The following is a 21,523-nucleotide window of genomic DNA, read 5'->3' as shown; positions in this document are numbered from 1 at the left end:
CCATCCATCCATCCATCCATCCATCCATCCATCCATCCATCCATCCATCCATCCATCCATCCATCCATCCATCCATCCATCCATCCATCCATCCATCCATCCATCCATCCATCCATCCATCCATCCATCCATCCATCCATCCATCCATCCATCCATCCATCAATTGGACTACTTTAGTGCATGTATTCTCAAACCAATCTAGTGTCAAATCAATCAAATTAATACTTTTTTAATCTTCATTTATCATCTGAGTCACTAGGAGAGTTTATGGCTCACGTTGACTTGTGGCCTTGGAGTAAATTTGAACACTTGCCAAACATGGTTCTTTGAAAAATATCCCTAAAGATCAGCGCAGGACACTAACGGTGAAAATGAGCACAAGGTCTGCACTCGGCCTCCGAAATGCTGTGTGTGGTACAAACACACACGGCTGCATACACAATGAAGGCAAGCACTCAAATGCTAGCAAGCAATTACAAATTCTTGCAGTGGATTACAGAACCTTTTGGCGGCTCAGAACGCACTCAGACTCACTCTCCCTTTAACCCCTTTCCCTCGGCTGAATGAGCAATGATGAGTGCATGAATAATGGAGTTTGAAATTATAATGAAGATAAAATCCCCTATGTAGGGACAGATGGAAAAAAAGACAGTTGGATGCTAAGTAGCTGTGGCTCCGCACTGACCATGACTTTGTATTGTCCAGTGAAGTTGGGCGGCTCACACAGCAGCTGGCTCTCGGACACGGTCACGGAGCAGGGGGTCTCTCCAATCAGCACTGTGTAGTTAAGCTTCACCCCTCCAGAGGCTGGAGGAAGCAGGTTTCTGCCCTGTGGGGGCACGAGGGCTATGCAATTAAGATGTGCCACGTCAAAACACTTTCAAGTAAAATATGATTTCAAAAGCCTGTCAAAAAACGAAACATGTGCCACACCTTCTGTCAATGAGATGCTTGTGTGAAATTGATATAAAACAGTGACCACAGTAGGGCAAATTCAAATTTAAACCCATGACAATAATTGGAGTAAATTACTCCATTAGCATTCTCTTTCATACTTTCAACTGTCACATAAAATCAACTTGCCCACCACCACTAGCGAAAACTGAACACGGGGATCTGGATAATGTGCAGACCTTGAGAATGATGGGAGATCCCGGCTTTTGTTCTAGGACCCCGTTGGTGCTGAGAGGTTCAAAATAAGGATTCGGGTAATAGAGCAGGTTGGTGTTGTTGTAAACCAGCAGCGCCTGCACGTTGTTGAAGATGAAGCCAAATTCGTCAGCGTGTTTCACAGTATCCAAGCCTGGATGGTAATCTTCCACCAGGGAAGGAGCTGAGCAGCTCATGCTGGTCGCGTTCAACCCTTTACACACCTGTAGAGGACAACAGAGGCAAATCTGAAAATAGCATATAATACACTTCAAATTGGCCATTTCATTTTGCTCCTGTAGAAAATAATTACAGGTAATGCCACTAGGAAATAGTAACAGCATGTTCTTACATGCATGGTGATTGGTGTCTTTTTTAGTTATTTTCTGGACTTGAGTAGGTCCCTGCCATTATTTACGCAAATATAAAACCAAAAGAAGCACATTATTGCAATGTAATTAGATAATCTGTCTTTGGAATCATCGAGGAAAACACCGCGAGACCAGCGTTATTTGGCATATGAAGAATCAACTCTCGATCCTTAAATCAATCTCTATTGTTCAGTAAACCTTCGTGAGATGAAAAATAAAAATAGCCGCTGGTGCTCAAGTGAAAAATATCAGGCACAAAGCATGGAGGAGCTCCTCCTCTGCCTTCTCAGCCAGAGACTGAGGCTGAGCTATGGCTCTTTTATTACTTCTCTCCGGTTTGCCCAGATGAGAGAGCTGTCTTCCATCTATCCTCGCTGGCTCAGCTCTAGAAAGGGGGAGGATGGGGAGGGAGGGGAGGGAGTGCGGGTTTGGGAGGCGAGGATTGATTGCCGAGCAGCGACTCCGCTCACAGAGGTTTTTTATCTGCTTTCATTCCCGAGCTGCTCGCCCTCTCTGGGGAAGAAACTTAATTAGAGGCAAATATCACCAAAGCTCCTGAATGCAAGCAAATACCACGCCTCCTACCTGCTCTGTGTGTGTGAGTGTGCGTGTGTGAGAGTGTGTAAGAGGGTGTGCGTGGTGACACAGCCAGTCAGGGAGATAGATGCAGACTTGTGTGCGGTCAACATCGTACAAGTTGTGTTCTCGAGAGCAGGCGTTGTCTTTGCGTGTAGACTACCAGGGAAGCCAACTGAGACATGGACTACAATTATACATAATAATGGCTGAGCCATTTTATGATTGCATTATTGTTTTCGTCTCTTGAAGGTACACAGAAAGATCTCAAGCTGCCATTTTCCAACCCTATCGTCCTTGAAATTGTGATTGCTAGGAAATGTCACAAAGCACAAATGGTGACAAAACACAAAAAGGACCATAACGCTGGTTCATACTTTGCATAGCATCTTCAGATCCCTTGCTATTACGCCACCAAGGGGCCATGACTAATTCATGGATGACATCAGAACAATCAAACTAGATCCTTAGTGCTATCTTCCAACAATGCCATGACATTGCTTTTGTGAATGTAAGCTCACCTTTTCTTGTAGATATGTAATATGTAGGAAAACCCTTTCCAATGGTTCTGTCGTTCTGCAGTAGTGAGCCTTTGACAAGCAAGTGGCCGTTTAAAAGTCCGCAGTCGAGATGACTGTAACATTAAACTGTCAGAAATGACGACAGTCCGTATTATACCCTCCTTTCTCTTATCGTGTCACATGCTGAACCCTGACAGGACCAAAAACAGCTGCAATCATTTTTTTTTGGGCTATGGAAGTTGGAATCCAAAATGACAAGCAAGTATAACGTGATGGGTGAATGAACCATCGAAAGATTTGATAAGCAAATGTGCTGTTTGGCTGTAGGCCGGGACTATCAATCATCATACTGACAAAACGCTGCATGCCTTGGAATATTAGCATTGGATGTTCTTTTTACTCCTTGCAACAAAACACGGCACTGCATAGCTTCCAGATTCCAACAAGGTAGTTTGTCAAAAGGGCCCGGTTCCATATCTACAGCTCCATCTGCGTCTTGCCAAATACTGACTGCACAACACATTCCTTAAGGCCATGCAGAGAGGGAAGCTTCACATGTTGATAACGTGGAATGAGGTCAACTGTTCAAGAAAATAATTGGACTTGTGGCCTCGTTGGTCTACACTCTCAAAGTGAAGCAGCCAGCAACATTCTCAAATGCCTTTGGCTGCATATATTATGGATCTAGTGTAGTGTCTTAGTACTGCCTAAAAAACTACCAAAATGGACTCTGGCCGAGGTAAGCGTGAGAAAGCACTAGGATACGGCCTCGAAGAGACGTGTGTGGGATGGAGGTTAGGGGTCATCCGGAGGCTAGCATTCAAGAGATGGCTGGCCCTGTGCTGTGCTACTCCTACACTGTTTTCCTGCCAAGCCAAACTGGCATCAAACCCAAATTTTTTATCCGCACGAGCTTGTGTGTGGTACACAAGCCAACGTGTTCATCAGGCTAGAGGTTAGAGAGTCAAGTCATCAGCATGATTTCAAACGAGTCAACGTTAGAAATTGGAGCCATCTCAGCACTGAGTCCAAGTGCATGAATGAACATAAACTGTAATTCCGCTATGAAATTACGTGTTGAGAAAATCGTTGGGCTTCTAAGCCAGAGAAGTAAATACACAAAAATAAATAGCTGGAGACAGTCACTACATCTTCCACATACAAGCTCAAATAAGATCATCTTGAATTAAATGATGAAAAACAAATACAACTTCAAGGATGGTCATGAAATGAGATGTCCTAATCGTTTGTCACAGGGGTGTTAGTCATTTAGCGCTGAGTTGAGTACTGCAAAGTTGGCAATGCAGGGGAACAGCCGTCGATTTACTCACCAGGGAGACCAACAATGTACACAAGAATACTCTATTCAGTCAATTTATTTTTAAACTCCAATTTGATAAAAAGGGGAGAAAGACATTAACATGCATCACCAATTTTTTTTTTTTTAATGTTGATCATCAAATCTCTTGCCATCCCACTTCCAAGGCCACACACATACGACATGAATGATCGGTCGCTGATGTTGTGTATAACGACTGACAAAAAGGCTTTCCACTGACAGTGCCCAAAAAGACGGCCAAAGACAATACAGTCATCCATGACGGCTGAACCCAAAATAACAATCTCAAACCGTTTTTATGTCAAGTAAGATTTTGACATGACCACAGAGGCATAGGTGAATATTCTTGATTTTGAAAATGATTTTTTTTCCGACTCTGGTGATGAATGAAATATATATTATTTACTCTCTCTCTGCGAACAACACATCCCCGGACTGCTGATTTAAATGCGAGTTGAAGCACAACGCAAAACTCCATGCTGATGAATGCAATTCAAAAAGTGGACATGTTAAATAAAGCACATCTTCTTGGCTGTTCCAAGCATCATTCTTTCCGATGATACAATAAACTACAACATAAATGCCCCATCACTACACGTAAGTAGTGCTGCAGTCTGACACTCGAGAGGCCGCCGTGATTGAATGAACCAATCATTGATAGCGCGAAGATGTATGGCAGAGCATTCATTGCACAACAGAACATCAATAAGAACATATAATGTGCAAGTATTGAGTATCCATTATGGTTGATGGCCAATGCTTTCTCTTGAGGAGCTGGGTACTGATAGGATTCAATAACAACCTCTGCTGAAACCTTTGATCAGCTCAGAAACTTCAATGTGGCAAATGCAATCTTTGAAGATGAACCATTTAAACTTGAATCTAAATTGTGACGAATGATACAAAGCTCTGAAAAAGCCTTTTTTTCTCTCTTTGTGCTTGAATGGAGGTGACGCCAGGGAGAGGGAAGCAAGGAGGTCATTTAGCCAACAGGTTATCATTTGAGGCCACCTGACAGACAGATGCTGGTGGATTACTCACGGGAGACGGCGGCCGGCGTCCATCAACAACGGGAGGGGTATGAAATATGTCTAGTGGTTAGCTTAGCGTTTAATAGAAATTCATTCTCCTTGTGTGCGATCAAGACAGTGCGGCTTGCAGCTTTTGCGAGCGGGAAGAGATGAACAAATCTCTTTCAAGGCCGAGCAATGCCGACACCAAAACGAGTCAATCGCATTTTAACAGGCCATGCAGGAAGTGTTTATGCGCCATTGCGAATATAAAACAGCACACTTGTAATGTCCACAGCCTTCATATCTCACAAAGGTCTTTAACGGAAACTGTATCCTGATGCGGGTAAACATTGCTGGAATAAAGATTCAAGGCAGAGTTGTGCTCTAAAACGAGCAACACACGAGGCTAATTTTAGACCGCAGTCAGCAGTTCCAACCAGGACTACAGATGAGGGAAGTTTTTTTTCCTGAGATGCTGTAAAATGAAGACTTTAGTCGTCTGCATTTTTAAATAATTGCTAGACTAACTATCTACTGGACAATATTTGTACCACTACATACATATTAAAGGTGCATTTTCACCATCTGTTAATGCGACTCACAATTTTGGGAAACTTTCCATCCAGTCAATCTACGCAATCTATCCATCTATCTACCTACCTACCTATCTGGCTACCTACTTACCTACCGACCAACAAAATAAACTACCCATGAATATTTAATTCATGGCACATGTACTAAAATGGGTATGATGCTGCGGCAGATTGAATCTATTGTTCTCTATGTAAACGGGCGCCACCACTCTACATTATATTAGTCTTCATTTTAACACGGCCGTGCAACCTCCTTTTCTTTGTCTAGAGACCACTAGGAACAAATCCCAGCCTCTTTATTTAAAAATACGCCATCAAGACAAAGTCTCAAATGTAATTTGTAAAGATTTCCCAATGCTGGGATTTTGATTATATGGGGTGTCTTTATGCTGACCAGCGACTTCCTGCAGTGCTTAATCTTTCATTGAAAGCCATTAGAGGTCCCCTTGACCCTAATCACGCACAATGACACTTACATTGACTGACTCTTTGCCGGCATACTTGATCCGAATCCTGGGCTCTTGGACCACATCCAGGTTGGTGCCGGTCACCATCAAGGGGGTGTGGCCACTGAGGAAAACCAAAAGTGGAGATGTACATCTGGCAGAGCAAATTAGGTCAAGTTGAAATCCGTTGAAAGTGTTAATTTGGGACCTGATTGTACCTCACTTGTTCACTTGGCAGAGGTCATTTTTTTTTTATGAGATTTTATTAAAATAAAACTTCCCCTGTGAAATAGCTTGCATGACTTTTTGCAAGATTTTCTACTAAATTCAGTTACGAACACAATCTGATTCATCTCTTCTTAATTAGTAGTGCATCTCACGATTGCATTCAATGAGAGACTGTCTGTGGACTGTCTGCTGCGGCAGCTCCATCACATCCAAACTAATTGAAAGAGAAGTAATTGAAAGTGCAGTATTGATTTACGCCTGCTTTTTTGGTGGCAAAGCTCTTCACACGATTGCGTTGATGAGAATGTGAATGCATGTATTGCCGTTTTATGTAGCACAACCCACAGGTCAGGGGTGTTTTTTGTTTTTTTTACCTGGCAATGCTCCAGTCAGGTTCAATGCGGACCACAGTAGGATCCTCGATATACTCGAAGGTGAGACTCTCCCTGATTTGGGAGCGGTCCACGCTCACGCTGATCCGGACGAGGCTGATCCCAGACAAAGACGGTGCGGAGCAGCAAACAATCTCCGTCATAGTTCGACTGCAAGTATAAAGAACAAAAATTATGGACATTATTGCAATGTATAGAAAGCATTGGTAGATAGACCAAATGGTACTGCCCCCTCTGCTCAGCTTGCTGGTGGCCATATTGTGACATGGGTCGAGTTGAGTGATGCCAAGAAGTATTTGGGCAGTAACCTACAGATGAGGCTACACTCCAGCAATTCTGATGCACTATTTGCACATTTGCAAAACATTTGCCGACTAACCTCCAGTCACCAGGTTAACGCTTAGCGATAAATCTGAGACCCCAAAATTTGACGACTCTGGGAAGGTCAAATAAAACGACATGTATCGGATCGACAATTCCTTTAAAAGGTTGACAAAAATTTGACAACGCAACAATCGCATCTTATGCTCAGCCATTTACTGGAGTGTGGTGGAGGACAAAGATTTCAGAGCCTTTGTTCAAACACTTGACCCCACATAGTGCAGCATGTTCTGCCTACCTGACAGGCTGTAAACCTCATGGTAGAAAGGAAGTACCAAGATGTCAAAAAGAAAGCCATAACGGACCGTGTCAGTGAACTGACTGTTGATGTATACCTCCATGAATATGAATGCCTTGGGGTCACTTACAACCATATAGACAACAAAATGGAGCTAGCAAGTGTCTCGCTTGGTGTGATCCAGCCCCACACAGCAGAAACTCAAAGTGGAAAATCTAAAAGACACATTGGACTTAAATGGGGATGAAAAAGGCATTGTCGAGTAACCACTTTAAATAAATCAGTCTTGTGGATTGTTCCAGATGTCAGCCTGAGTTTGGGATATGAGTGAGGTGAATTCAGGGTGTTGCAGAAGGGTTTGTCTGGTGTCATGCTGAGCCTAAACATCAAGACATAACTTTTTTCGTTTTGAGATTTGTGGGGTTCATCTTTTTCCCATGATTTTGAATACGGCATTGGTTCTCACCTGAAGAACTCGCACGTTTGATTTCCAAACTGAACGCTGACATTGCTGCCAGCACCGAGGTTTTCTCCGATGATTGTGACTTTGGTACCGCCAGATTCTGGACCTCTGCTGGGTGACAAACCGGTGATTGTGGGCGTCTACAAAATACAAAATATTGAGATTGGTTGACCAGTTGGGAAAATGGTTCAATGATGGCTGGCTTGTTGTATTTTATAGCAGTAAAGTGTACCACAAAGGAGTAGAATTGATTAGATCGAGCTCTGAGTTCAGGTCTGCACTCCCCGACACAAAGCTGGACTGGACCGGGTTGACTTTCTGGTGGGGCGGCATCCATTTCGCACACAATTCTGTAAATACGAAACACAATCAAATATTCATATAAATAAATAAAGGATATAATTCAAGTAAAAATTCATCAATATGATCAATTGGAAGTTGATTTAAATTATCTACACCAACCATCCACTAAATAATGGCCACTATGGACATTATACTCAATGAGGTATACCTTTGACTATGTTACGTAGTTTTAGTGGTAAATGATCGTACTGCATCTTTCTGACACTCTTCCTAATATTTCTCTTAAATAATTAATTAAGGCATGCAATATATTTTAAACGGCTTTCGTTATTGTGCGGTTCAGTTGTAGGCCACCACAAACTCCAGCCATGATACTGAACATAGTCCTAAACTAATATTACTCTGACTATTCTCTGTCAGTCAAAAATAATTAGGTTCTCGTTAAGCTTTTAAAAATGAGGAAGTATCTTATGATAAAATAATTTGTCAGCATACAAATGTGTCGAACAGTGTACACGTCTGATGGTTCCGAGATGACAAGCCTCGCAATTATATTTTTCTAAAAAGGGTAATTTTGCCTTTTTGAAGGTCAAAAAGTGGAATGGAAATGTTTCCTTGATGATATTCTTGACAGCAGCAGTGAAACAGACACATGATATTGATACTGAGTTCATCACAGGAAGTCTAATGACGAAAAACGACAAAAATTTAAGTAAGGACATGATATTGAAGGCAAAGCTCACATGTTCAGTTCACATCTTCATAAAATCTCATTTTGACTGCAAATTAGTACAGCACACTGTTTTTATTTTATTTTAGGTTGTCATTTTCCTTTCAGTGGAGAGGAGTGTCCATGGATTAGTGTGCTATCAACTAGAAAGTTGTTTGCTTCAAACCAAGCGGGACATTTGTGGTGGTTTTGCAACTATGAGTATTTCATGTATTTTAGTCATATATCCGCCCATACAAATTCAGATCAACTCGAATATAGGGTCCCTGATGTGAACAGAGTCTATTCTGTTTCTTGGGGAAGAAGTAGGTCAAGTTAACTATTGGGGTTAAAGGCCTGTGGAGACCCTCGACTGTGATAGCCTGCATGCATGTGCATGTTCTCCTATTCTTCAATTTGATGTTGAGCAGGGATAAAAGCTTAACTCTGTGTTTCTATGTAGTTGTGGGAAATGTAATTGGATTGGGGTGTTGTAATTGAATCTAATGAAGGTTGGGTTACATGATTTATTACTCGCGCTATAGAGAAAAATATGTGCGTCTTTGAAGTACAACCTTATTTATTTATTGTAGGTAGGGAAAATGAAGCCTCAAATTTCCTTCATAAAGTAGTTGTATTATTTTTTTTAACTCATCTTTGTGGCACTCTGTGAAAGCACACTGACTTGCCATTTTTTAAACACCTTGATTCAAACCAACAGTGCCATTTAAAGGAGACAAAAAACAACAACTGGTTCATGAAACAAATTGAAGCTTCACTTCATGGAGTGTTACTGAACTGCACATAGGGCAGCAGTGATGCCAGAGTCAAAGGGTTTTGGGACGGTACAAATCAAGCTATGTAAAGTATGCGTGTCAGGTCAATTTTAAAAAGTCCACAAGTGTTTATGCGCTGAACATATATACGTCTAAGAATGTTATGAACAAAATGAGATACCAATGTTCCAGTGTAACCAAAAGGACTTACTGTTCAGCAATAATGTAGCCATCCTGCACAGGAGCACACCTTACTCCCGCCACCTCCACGTTGTCCACCACGTCTGAGAAGGCCAGACCCAGGTTGGTGCCATGGATGGTCACCCGCGTGCCTCCTTCGGGGGGACCGGCTACTGGGGTCACCTTTACAGGGCAGAAGGCAGCCACAATTAGGGTCGACAAATCATGATGATCATTTCAGTTAATCGTTGTGAGACGTCAAGGCCAGTTTGACCACAAGTATACAACCTAAATTCTTAAAATGTCTTCCATGAAGCTGTATCGTCTGTCTTTGTTCTGAAGTGTTTCTCCGATCTGCACTACTTTCAGTTTGTGTATCTTAGATTTGTTTCAGTCCAATAAGATTTCAGGCTGTGTGTACTCTCATTTCAATCCAATCTGCCCAGGGCTTTCAGAATCAGTTGCGGTGGCAGATGTAACATAAAATGCAGTGGCTATAAAAAGTTTCCACACCCTTGTTCAAATGAGAGGTTTTTGGGATGTAAGAAAATGAGACCAAGGTAAATCATGTTGAAACTTTTCCCACCATTAATGTGCCCTATAAATGGTACAACTGAACTTTTTAAAACAAATCTTTTCTAGACAATAAAAACCGAGATAATGGGAAGAGTGCAAGCAATCTCATAACTGCGGATGTGACTGAAATTAAGAAACCAAAACGGCCCAGAATCATGATGCTGACACTACCATGGCGATAAGACAGAGTTGTCCGGCAGTAGAGTCGAGATGCTAGAGAAACAAAACAATCAATACGCAACTACCTGCCATGCAAGCTAAGTACCAACAAGAAAACCAACATTATGTTGTAGAGTGTTACTTTTGAGAACCCTCCCACCTGGACTCACTGGGGGATTGCGATGTCCCTGTGGGACACCGGCATTGTAATCTAGATCCCGTGGACATTAATTGCTATGGATGTAAAGTAAGTGTGTCACTGCGCAGCCTAAGGGGTCTGAGTACATCTAAATCTTTCAGTACTGTTTAGGCATGTTGGCATAATGGCTAAATATATCCATGTCAAGAAATGACTGCTATTTGAGTCGGCTTAGAAGATAGTTACATAAGCAAAAGGGGGAAAGGAAAAAAAAATCCTAGTCCCAGAAGAGAGTAAAAAGTGGTGGTGGAAGTTGAGTGGTATTAGGCAAGCCTGTCACAATGCATTAGTTTTATCGTAAACAATTTCATCTATCTAATCTGACGTTTGCATCAAGGAGGTTATGATTTTTGAATTTGCCAAATCTTGAAGCAATGGTAGCGTAATCGGATGCACCACTTGAATGGATTGCGGCTGAGCTAGTTTGCAGCCTAAATTGTTTGCTGTATGGACCAGGTGATTGTTTTTGGAGATAAAAATACAGTGAATCTTAGATTATTATCTCTTCAGTGTTTATTAAACCGTATAACATTTAACAAGAAGGTTAATGCGCAATTGCTGAGACAGTTGTTAGACGAAGATATAATTGTAGAAAACAGAGTTTCGTAGAACCTCTCTAATCAGTCCCAGGTGGCAATACAAACAAAACAACATGAGAGTGGGAAAGAACAGAACCTTTATTGAGGCCAACTCAGGAGAAGAAATATAAAAAACACCAGTGCGAAGATACTTTGTACAGTGGAACAACTGATATTTAGAGTTATTGCAATGACCTGTTTTGACATTGCCTTTGCAGACTCACAGACCATCCCTTCATTTGACCTTTTCACATACCACCCTTCAAATCATATCTAGTACGGCCACATCACGCTCTCTGTGTAATCCATTTATGGAGCAGGACGGTTGCCTGGCCGTATCGTCACACCGTCAGTATAGGGTAATTCCCTGCAACCGGACAATCAGCTTGCACATTGTATGAACCAGCTCTCACTGTGAACCTTTCTTCCTCTTATCTTGCTCCAGCTTAGGGGGTCAGAACTCTGCCCACTTACCACCACCACCACCCCCACTTTTGATACTTTGCAGATTTTGTCGACTATCGGAGTAGGATTTAAGATTGATGTGATGACCTCAACTGAGCAGCAAGGCAGTCCAATTTTAGCGAGATGAACTTCCAGGAAAGCTATTAGGCACATTTGAGAGGATAATCTGTTTTTAGAGAAAAATAAAGGAAATGAAGGGGTACCAAAATAGCTGAAAAGGAGCCTTGGGTTGCCCATCAGGGTGTTTGCTTCAGATGAACTAATGGTTGGGGAAGTGATGCTAAGACTAAAAACAAAATGTTTAGAGCGAAACACAATAATGCCCAACCAAAGGTCCTACAGTCCACTTCAATTAATTCAGAGTACAATTTGCAGGCGTATCTGCTCACTGATCAAAAAGCCAATAAACCGATACTAGGTTTCCATCTTTAAAGTGTTCTCTGTTGTATAGTAAACCTGCAGTTTGTTAACCTAATGCCAAAATAACTATAGTAAGGGCCAATAATTTGAATACTGTAAGATTTCACAGTATAACAAGAGTCGCTTGGCAGAACCGAGCCTATCCATTCCAGTCCACCCACTCTTGCAAAATCAAAAAGAGGAGCGAGGAGTTTCTTTTTACAGCCAGTGACTGACAGTCCCACCTGCCTGTTGTGTACTGTCAACACCTTGTGAAGAAGTGAGAATATTTTGTCTTTCCCGAGGCAATATTGATATTCAGTGCAAGGATGGGACGCCTTTCTGCTGTAGCTGTAAAATGTAAAAAGTCGTCACAGGTTTGCCTTCCCTCAAAAGCCCATCAAACTTCATTTGATCTTGTTTCCCTATGTGACTCGCCGGATCACCTTAATATTAATGGCCCATGGTGGGAGGTGCTGTGGCACTTAATAGAAATATTCATTATTCAAAAGACCTATCTTGCGGTGGGCACATCTACTAATGTGCTCGTATGTATACAAATTAGTTCAGTGTGCCGGGTTTCGGTGCATGTAATCTGAATCAAACATATGAATACATTCAATGCACCAGAGGGATGTCTTCCCCTTAAGGAAATTCTAATCACAGCCAGAGACAAAAGTAGGTAGGAACTTGTTTGAAGCAATGAACTTGTGCTATAAAGGTATTTCAAAAGTGAAGACAAAGTAGGACGAAAGATGTTACTTTACTCCCAACCCATTAAAAGTCCCTTCTGCTACCCTTGCAAAATTTGCTGAGCCCAACAATACTGTCTCATTGGATGTGAAAGACTTGGGGAGTTATCTCTTACACCAAGTCATAATTCCTGTTGTTGCAAGGGAACATCTAACACAATCTGTTCAGGGACGCCAGTCGTTGGGCATTTTTCAACAATGTCCAAAACAAATGGAAAAATAAATCATCTGTTTCATGGTCAAACTGCTATTGTGAAAACAGCTTAACAAAACCGTATGGTGAATTTGAATTGAATTTGAAACCATGCAAACATCTGCATATTTGCAGGAGAAATTGGGGCTTGGGGGTTTGCTTTGCTGAGCTGTGCAAAGTGTTTGGTTTACTCATAAATGCCGGAAGAGCCAAAAGAGTGCATGATATGCCACTATGCCTTCAAAATACACAAGGATGTTTTCTAATTTTAATTCAGTTACAGAATATCTCAAAGAGTGAGTATTCTAAAACTGTGGCCTGGATTAGTGAAAAAAAGTCACACACGCTTTTCTTAATTCCCATGTTTGTCTTAAAATACTAAATGACCTAATAATAGATTTATTACCTAGGCGACAATCCAATTGGCTGTTCATTCAGAAACAATCTGTAACTTGACTACATATTTATAGCCATACAAGCCCTTTTGTTTTTAGTTCTCATCATTAACATAAACAGATACACAATGGTTTTTGTTCTTGTTCTCTTTATTGTCTAATCTAGTGTAAATCCAGAAAATGAATTAACCATGTCATTGACATCAATACTTAATTGGCTGAGGTGCATGGTAAGAGAATGCCAAATGAACCTATATAGTGATAAAAGGCTGCGTTGAACCACAGTGCACCGCTGTGCTCGCAAGCATAATTAAAGGGGAGGACCTCCTGATCGCTCTGTCACAGTTTCCCACTCACAAAAGCATGATGCACTTACGGGAATGACATAAAAAATTCAAGGTTATGATCCAGTAGAGCTTCTAACTTGTGTGTCCAGTTGCTGCATGTTTGAAATCGTTTTTGTGCCTCAGTTTAGTGATGAAGCAATACAAGACGGCTATTTCCAAGCAACTCAACGGTGATAAGTTTTAATATACAAAGAAACGCATTTTCACTGTTGACAGTCATTGTGTTTTCATCCACATACTGAAGAAAAGGAAGAAAACAATAAATTAAAACCTAGGTTATGTAATGAAAAGTTGATTAGGTTTTTATGTCATGACAATCACTTTCAAAGGGTTGGGGCAACCTTGAGAGATGACAAAGCACATTAAATTCTGCACCTGTCTTAAGAATCTCAAAGAAAAAAAAAAAAAACAGGCAGTCTGAGGTGCTGTCCCTTATAGTACGACTTTTTTATTTTTTTTAGATAAGAAAATAAATCTTTTATGTATTGCCAGTTCATTAGGCTTTTGGGAACACTTTACAGATATAATTTTTGAGCTGAGGTATTTAAATTATGACAATCCTTGAAATGATTCTTGTTTTGATAGCAACGGTAAATCAATTTTGTAAGCAATTTTTGCAGTGCATTTCATATTGGACTCCTGTGCTTGGAACTGAACTTAAGTTTTGTGTTTAAATCTGGTTGTCTTACTGATCAGTTTACAAAGGGGCAATATTTTGGCAAATGGCCTTTTTGGTGCATGTTTGTAGTAATTTCATGACCTTATCACAGGTTCATGAAAATAATTTGTCAACTGAAGCAATGTGCTCATTGATTGAGCACATTGCTTCAGTTGACAAATTCCTGGAAGTTTGTGGATCTCAAAGTTTAACTGTGAAGAGAATGAAGACAAATGGGGACTTTTATTAATAACAGGCAGCTCGCCGCTATAGGCTAGCATTGATGCTTACCGAGCCTTTAGAACAACTAAGTCTGCAGTCAGACAACACAGTGCAAGTGACCCAATTTTTTCCCCTCACATGTGGCCCATCTTGCTTGCACATGAGTCCCTGCAATATTACTGCATGTATATGCACATTGTCTCAAATGGTGAGTGATATATGGGTCACAGTGCAACAGACGCAGTTTGGCATTAAAACATGCAATGCGCTGACCTCAGTGATGCGTGGGTTAGTGCACTTGACGTTTTTGCTGGACAGGTTGAGCCAGCGTGTGGTGTAGGGGTTGATGGGAGGGCAGTGTCGACGCAGGGTGCACTTCCCCTCGCTGCTGCACCAGCCGCATTGGAACTTCCTGTTGGCCTTCAGACACACACCGCAGCTGTCCCTCTGGGCGCCGCACTTGTACAAGTGAACTGAGAAATCCAGAAAAACGGAGACGAAAATTTGAACACATGCATTGTACACAAAATTTATGTTATGCTTGGGTTAAAATATTTGGTGACAGTAAGAGCGCACACTCATTTTATAATGACGTATTGAAGCAATGTTAGCCCACACTCACACAGCAGTACATTCATCTGTGCTTTTCAGTGATTTCAATTTATGATACAGTATTTCATGTTGACTTGTTTAGAATGCTGGGATGACTGAAAAGTGTTCTAGTGTTAAGGGAAAACATTCATTGTGAGCTACAAAAAGACGGTTATAGACGGTAAACAATAGAGGTAATTTTTTTATTAAGTAAAACTAATAATTTGACATGAAAAAGTCGTAATGATATCATTCTGGGGTGGGAAATTTATAATAATTTCTTTATAATTTTATTTAATAATTTATAATTTGCAATCTTAAGCAGTAAATGTTATAAATTCAACAGTCTAAGCCATCAATACAGCAAAACACTGCTGTAGAATTTCAGTCCCACTTCATCCACTTAAAGTAATTTTGAAAAGGTTACCACTTAATATATCTAGTAGTCTTCTTTCTATCGCGTGCTTTAAAATTAGCTATATTGTTCATACGAAATGCATTTCTGTTCGTTTGTTAAGTACAAACAGAAAATGCATAAATGCTTAATGTTCAAATCAAACCTGTTATTTTGCAATTGTAAAGATTGTTAAACACTGGGAGTACTTTTGTTAATGCACACAAAACTGTATAATGTAATGTACTGTATTAAATTGTTTCAGCCTGGCAAGCGACTACACTTTGAAACAAGCAAACAGCTATAATCTGCCGTATTGTAAATGTTCTTTAATAACTTTTAAATAAAATAAAGACATACATTTAAAGTAAGACAGTAAATAAGTTATTTAAATAGATCTATCATGCTTTCCTGGGATAGGATCAGTAAAAGCTTTTTTTTTTTTTTTAACTTGCCCTGAAGGTGTAAAGCCCAAACAAAACCATACCCAAGTTCACCTGCTCCAATCGTGTTGGGGGTCAGAGAAATGTAGCGTGCTTGATCAAGGCACCATATGCCAGTATTGACTGAACTCACCCTGAATGTTCTCTGGGTTGTCAACTATGAAGTTGCCGTTCCACACCACAGAGAAATCCACGGGCAGCTCACTGATTTTCATCCCTTCGTATAAGTACTGGAAATAAGGAGAGTGAGAAAGTGGGATTTCATTGTGAGGCGGCAAAAAAAAAAGAAAAAAAAAAAAAAGGAAAAACTTGTAGATGCACTGGTTCTAGCATGTCATTGTTACCCCAAAGTTACATCATCTCATCGTCAGAGAGTTGCCAAAGTGGCAAAGCAAAAGAAATAGGACAGCTGAGCGGACACTCGAATCCCCCTCTGGCCTTGAAAGATGCTGTCCTGAAGTGCCTGTTATGGCCTGATTTCCAGTCTGACTTTCATTTCAAGTGTGTGTCTGGGTGAGTCTTCGTCCGTGTGCATGTGTGGGAAACCGACTATGTGTACGTCCATAGATTGGATCCCCCGGGGGAATTTAATGCAGAGGTCAGTGTGTGCTAGACTGTAGGGAAGAACCAGTGTTGCTACGGTGACTTACAGTTTGGAAAGATAGAGCACATTGTGATGTGTTTCCAGAAATAGCCTGACATTATACAGTGGCGACACAGCGGCAGGCACCAAGAACAGAAGAGGAGGACAACAATAGGGAAGGCATCCTACCGAGCTGTTCTGGCACTGCACGCTGGAGCTGTTGAATCGGAGGGCGGTGACGCGGTGGCTGACCCCCTGGATGTGAAGGACGCACTCGTAGCCCCGCTGGCCAGACTGCGGCTGTGGCAGGTTCTTGGCTTTGAGGGTGATGGGCTTCACCTCCCCCGCCGGGATCAGAATCTCCTCGGAGCGCACCAGCTGTGGACAGTCCTGTGGGGCGGATAGCAAAAGAACATTGGTGCCAACTAGTCTTGTAAATAATCAGACAGGGCGCAAGTCTATGTATAGGGTGGGTTAGCATCGTGCTGAATAATGGACAGCAAATGGACTGAGCTGTCGGGGTCCAAAGTAAGAACAATGGCGGGCTAACGAGATATATTTGTGGTACTTAATGCTGATGCTTTATATAGTCCAGACAGCTCCAAATGTCATTGCAGCTAATGTTTTTCAAATATATTGTTCTTGGAAATGCATCTTGAGAATAGAATCATAGTGCAATGTGTGAGTGACATCAATAAAGGGGCTTCAGAACTCTGAGGTATATTTTTGTAACCAAGAAATTAAAAATATTCACTTTGAGACACATTTTGAGGGTCAATCTCAAAAGTTTGTCTCCAAGGTCTGTGTTGTGTGTGCTGTTCACCAACCTCAGAGGCGTTGACCCTTCCCTCCTGGAAGGAACAGCTGGACGGGTCGTGGGTGCACAAGTTGCGGTACTTGCACCAATGGCAGCGAAAGGCGCTGTTCACACATGACAGACACCTGCATGGGGACACGTGCGCACACATGCAGAGTGAGTGTGGCGGAGTGAAACGGATGGGGGGCAGGTTTGACCAAGTTGGCCGACACTCTACAGAGGAAATGAGTTTTGAGCCCCAAGTGAACACCTGCTGTTGTGTCCTTGTGGTTGTGGACCTGATAGCTTCAGGGCCAAGTTCTCACAGCATGCATTTTTCTGCTGCTTTACATTCAAAAATGTACACTTTCGTCTGAGGTGGGGGTGGGGTGGAGGGCATATTTAGCCTGCTAAAAAGCAGCTGTCATGATAAAAGAGGCTGGACGACACAGTAGGGCGACGTAGAGTAATGAGGACAAATAAGACACTGGCACAGTGTGATCCTGCAATTACCATTAGCACAGCATTGTGGGTAATTACCAGCTGTTGTGTGTCTATGTGCAATACATACAGTGGTGTGCTTGAATGTTGGGTAGCATTGTATGGAGACAAGGATGAACATGATTTAAATTAATGCCAAAATATTATTTTATCACACTTTAGAACTTTAACCACTGGCTGCACATTTCACAGTTGATGCAGACATTGGCCAGTCTCAAGGCTAATCTGCACTAACAACTTGAAAGAAGTAGGAAAAAATAACAACAAATAAAACACAAATAATGAATACACTAGAGAAATTTGAGCAGTTAAACAGTACAGTTTTGCCGGACTTAAATTCAGTGTGTGTGTGAGTGTATCTCTGCTTACTAAATGCCAGGCTGCATTTAATGCAAGTGCCCAAGTTATCTGCAAAACAAGTACTTATCATGCAGCAGGCAGGCAGGCAGGCAGGCAGGCAGGCAGGCCTTGTTTGTGTTGATTCCAGTTAATCTTTCTGACTATTTATATCGTAAAAGCCTTAATATTGTGGAGCCTCTCATGTGTGCTGGCTTTATTTAATGTAAAGTGTACTAATTTTAATTTAATGATTTCTTTTTTGGAAAACACAGTAAAAAGGATTACCGTATTTTCCGGACTATAAGTCGCTCCGGAGTATAAGTCGCACCAGCCATAAAATGCCCCAAAAAGTGAAAAAAAACATATATAAGTCGCTCCGGAGTATAAGTCGCATTTTGGGGGCAATTTATTCGACAAAATCCCACACCAAAAACAGTCATGAACGAGCAACAACAGGCTAAACGATAGCAACAACAGGCTAAACGATAGGTATGCTAACGTGACAAACACAAACAAAGAGCTGAGAACGGGCCTGACGTAACATATAGAGTGATTAAGGACAACTATTACATGAATAACATGTTTATAAAACCATCAGTGTCACTCCAATTCATTAAATAGCAACAACAGGCTAAACGATAGGTATGCTAACGTGACAAACTCAAACAAAGAGCTGAGAACGGGCCTGACGTAACATATAGAGTGATTAAGGACAACTATTACATGAATAACATGTTTATAAAACCATCGGTGTCACTCCAATTCATTAAATAGCAACAACAGGCTAAACGATAGGTATGCTAACATGACAAACACAAACAAAGAGCTGAGAACGGGCCTGACGTAACATATAGAGTGATTAAGGACAACTATTACATGAATAACATGTTTATAAAACCATCAGTGTCACTCCAATTCATTAAATCCATCGATCGTTCTTTGTCAACAATGGGTGCGCACGGCTGAGGGCGCTTGCGCTTCAAAATATTCCACAGGCTCATATAACGATAGATAAACTATATTTTAAATAACTATAATACAAGCCAATAATATTATCAAACCATCCGTGCACTTTAATTCCATTAAATCCATCGATCAAATTCCTCGTCCTTTGTCAACATCGCCGCGCGTGCGCCCTGACGTCAGCCTCGTCTTTATTCCACAGATCTACTATATAACTATATTGTAGCGTTAACAAAGTACAAGGATAGACGTAGGTTTGGTAAACGGCTCTTTATTAAACAAAACAAACTTCCAAGCGTGTGGCGGCGTGGACTTCCAGACAGACCGGGCGTGCGTAATGGCCATGTCCGAGCCCCACGCACCGTTCGCGGACAGCCACTCGGCCGAGCGTCGGCCCCCGACTCAGTAGAGACCGGGCGTGCGTAAAAGCCATAATAGTTTTTCAAACCTTCTATGTCACTCCAAATCCTTAATTCCTTCAAACTCGTTGTCCTCCGTGTCACTTAGAAATGGTCACCGCTAATGATGGTAGTCCTTGTGTGGGCACGTTTGTATGTAAACAACCGGCGCGCCGCGCTACTGACGTCACTTGAAATAGTAATCCATTGGTACATCACGGTTCTCCAAACTTTCTTTCTGCTGCTCGATTACTGTTTTCAGCTGCATATTTTACAACTTGAAGTTTGTAACCTGCAAAATATGAGTTTCTTTTTGGTGCCATTTTTCTTAAGCCCACCCAGTTGATGAGTCACGGCCAACGGTAAAATTTAGAGCGCCCTCATCCAGTTTCGTCTGAAAATATAATTTTTTTTGGTTGTTTTATCAAAGTCAAAGTCTGCTTTATCGTCGATATATTTTTTTATATACTAAGACACACAAAGAGATTGAAATTACATTTCCACTATCCCTCGGTGAGATAGTACACATATGCATACAAGCATCACAAAAAAAAACCAAGAAGGCACTAACAATGAATAAATAAGAGTATTGAATAAATGATAAATAAACAAATAATAATAAATAATAATAATAAATATAAGAGGAGCAAAAATGGAGCAAGTGTACATACAGCAGACAGTGGACTTGGATATGGTGCTTTAAAGTGTTAATTGCTTTATTTGACGTTTTCTCTATTTTTTATGTTTTGAATATGTTCAAGATAAAGAAATAAAAGCATGTGAAGTGATCAACTATACTAAAAATAACATGGGAAGTGGTCAACTATACTTGTAAGTGATGTCTTAATGATCAAGTAAAAATTTGTGAAAAAAAACATATATAAGTCGCTCCTGAGTATAAGTCGCCCCCCCACCCAAACTATGAAAAAAACCGCGACTTATAGTCCGGAAATTACGGTACTATGGAATTAGGTTAAGGGTAAAAAGGGATGAAGGTTGAACACAGTCTATTTTAGCACATTGGTTGACCTCCAGTTTGTTTGGATTTCGACACGAATTTCCCATGGGAAATATGGAGATTAAATTAACCATCACATTATAAATATAATAAAAACAACAAAACAGACAGTCCTAGCCATGAATGACAAGGGTGTATTTTTGTCATATAAGTATGGAACTAAGCTAACTACTCTTATTAGTAAAGGTCAAAAACTTTGATAACCCAAGACATGACATGTTTTAATAACCAGGTAACATTTTTTTTTTTAATCGATTGCAACGGCATTTACTACACCGTGCATTCAGGCGCAGTTGATAACAGTGTTGTTGTTACAGCCACACTTCTGTTACTTGCTCTACTCCCGGTACTCAATGTGAAATATTCATGGGTGCAAAAAGCATGGGAGGGATCTCTGACTGAGCCCACGGATGCAAAAGAATAAGGCCGACTCCCCCTCAGGCTAGTAGAGAGCGCACAAGCTGGCTTTCGATGGTGTGCGAGGCGAGGCGCCGCGTGCCCTTTTCTCGTTATGTGTGTGCAAGTTTGTGTCATCGCTGATGAAGAGAGCTGATGTGAAGGCTGGTAATTGCTTTTTCTGTATCGTTCAGACATGGTTTTCAAAGAGTCAAAGATATTTGGAGCTATAGGGTTAGTGAGCTTTGACTCTGTGTGTGTTGTATGCAAACTCCCGAACAACAGAGCCTAGCTTTGATTTAGCAGGGGACAACATTTTGTTTTTTCACGTCGAGGAGTGCTTTTGGATTTGTGCGCATCTGTTAGCGCGGCTGCTCTGAAACCTCCTAATCTCCCACACTCAATTTAGTGATACTTCCAAGTCAGCAAGTACTTTGGAGCTCACTCAACAGAGCACAAAGTGCCACAGTCAAGTGAAGT

At 41.2% G+C, this 21,523-nt stretch overlaps 1 protein-coding gene across 1 annotated transcript in view; it reads right to left on the bottom strand.

Moving 5' to 3' along the window:
* Positions 1-21,523, bottom strand: part of plxna2 (plexin A2) — a 141,910-nt gene that overhangs the window by 21,344 nt on the left and 99,043 nt on the right. Inside the window, exons 9-19 of the mRNA XM_049755054.2 lie at positions 17,460-17,574; positions 16,822-17,022; positions 16,183-16,279; positions 14,895-15,094; positions 9,710-9,861; positions 7,943-8,060; positions 7,714-7,850; positions 6,611-6,778; positions 6,039-6,132; positions 1,134-1,373; positions 686-829 (exon numbers count right to left, since the gene is read on the bottom strand). Coding sequence (XP_049611011.1) covers positions 686-829; positions 1,134-1,373; positions 6,039-6,132; positions 6,611-6,778; positions 7,714-7,850; positions 7,943-8,060; positions 9,710-9,861; positions 14,895-15,094; positions 16,183-16,279; positions 16,822-17,022; positions 17,460-17,574 — 1,666 coding nt within the window. The remainder of the gene's footprint in view (positions 1-685; positions 830-1,133; positions 1,374-6,038; positions 6,133-6,610; positions 6,779-7,713; positions 7,851-7,942; positions 8,061-9,709; positions 9,862-14,894; positions 15,095-16,182; positions 16,280-16,821; positions 17,023-17,459; positions 17,575-21,523) is intronic.

The sequence above is a fragment of the Syngnathus scovelli genome, chromosome 2 (assembly GCF_024217435.2).
Source record: "Syngnathus scovelli strain Florida chromosome 2, RoL_Ssco_1.2, whole genome shotgun sequence".
Lineage (NCBI taxonomy): Eukaryota > Metazoa > Chordata > Actinopteri > Syngnathiformes > Syngnathidae > Syngnathus > Syngnathus scovelli.
The sequence above is the reverse complement of the archived record's forward strand: the minus strand, read 5'-3'. Positions and strand labels throughout refer to the sequence as shown.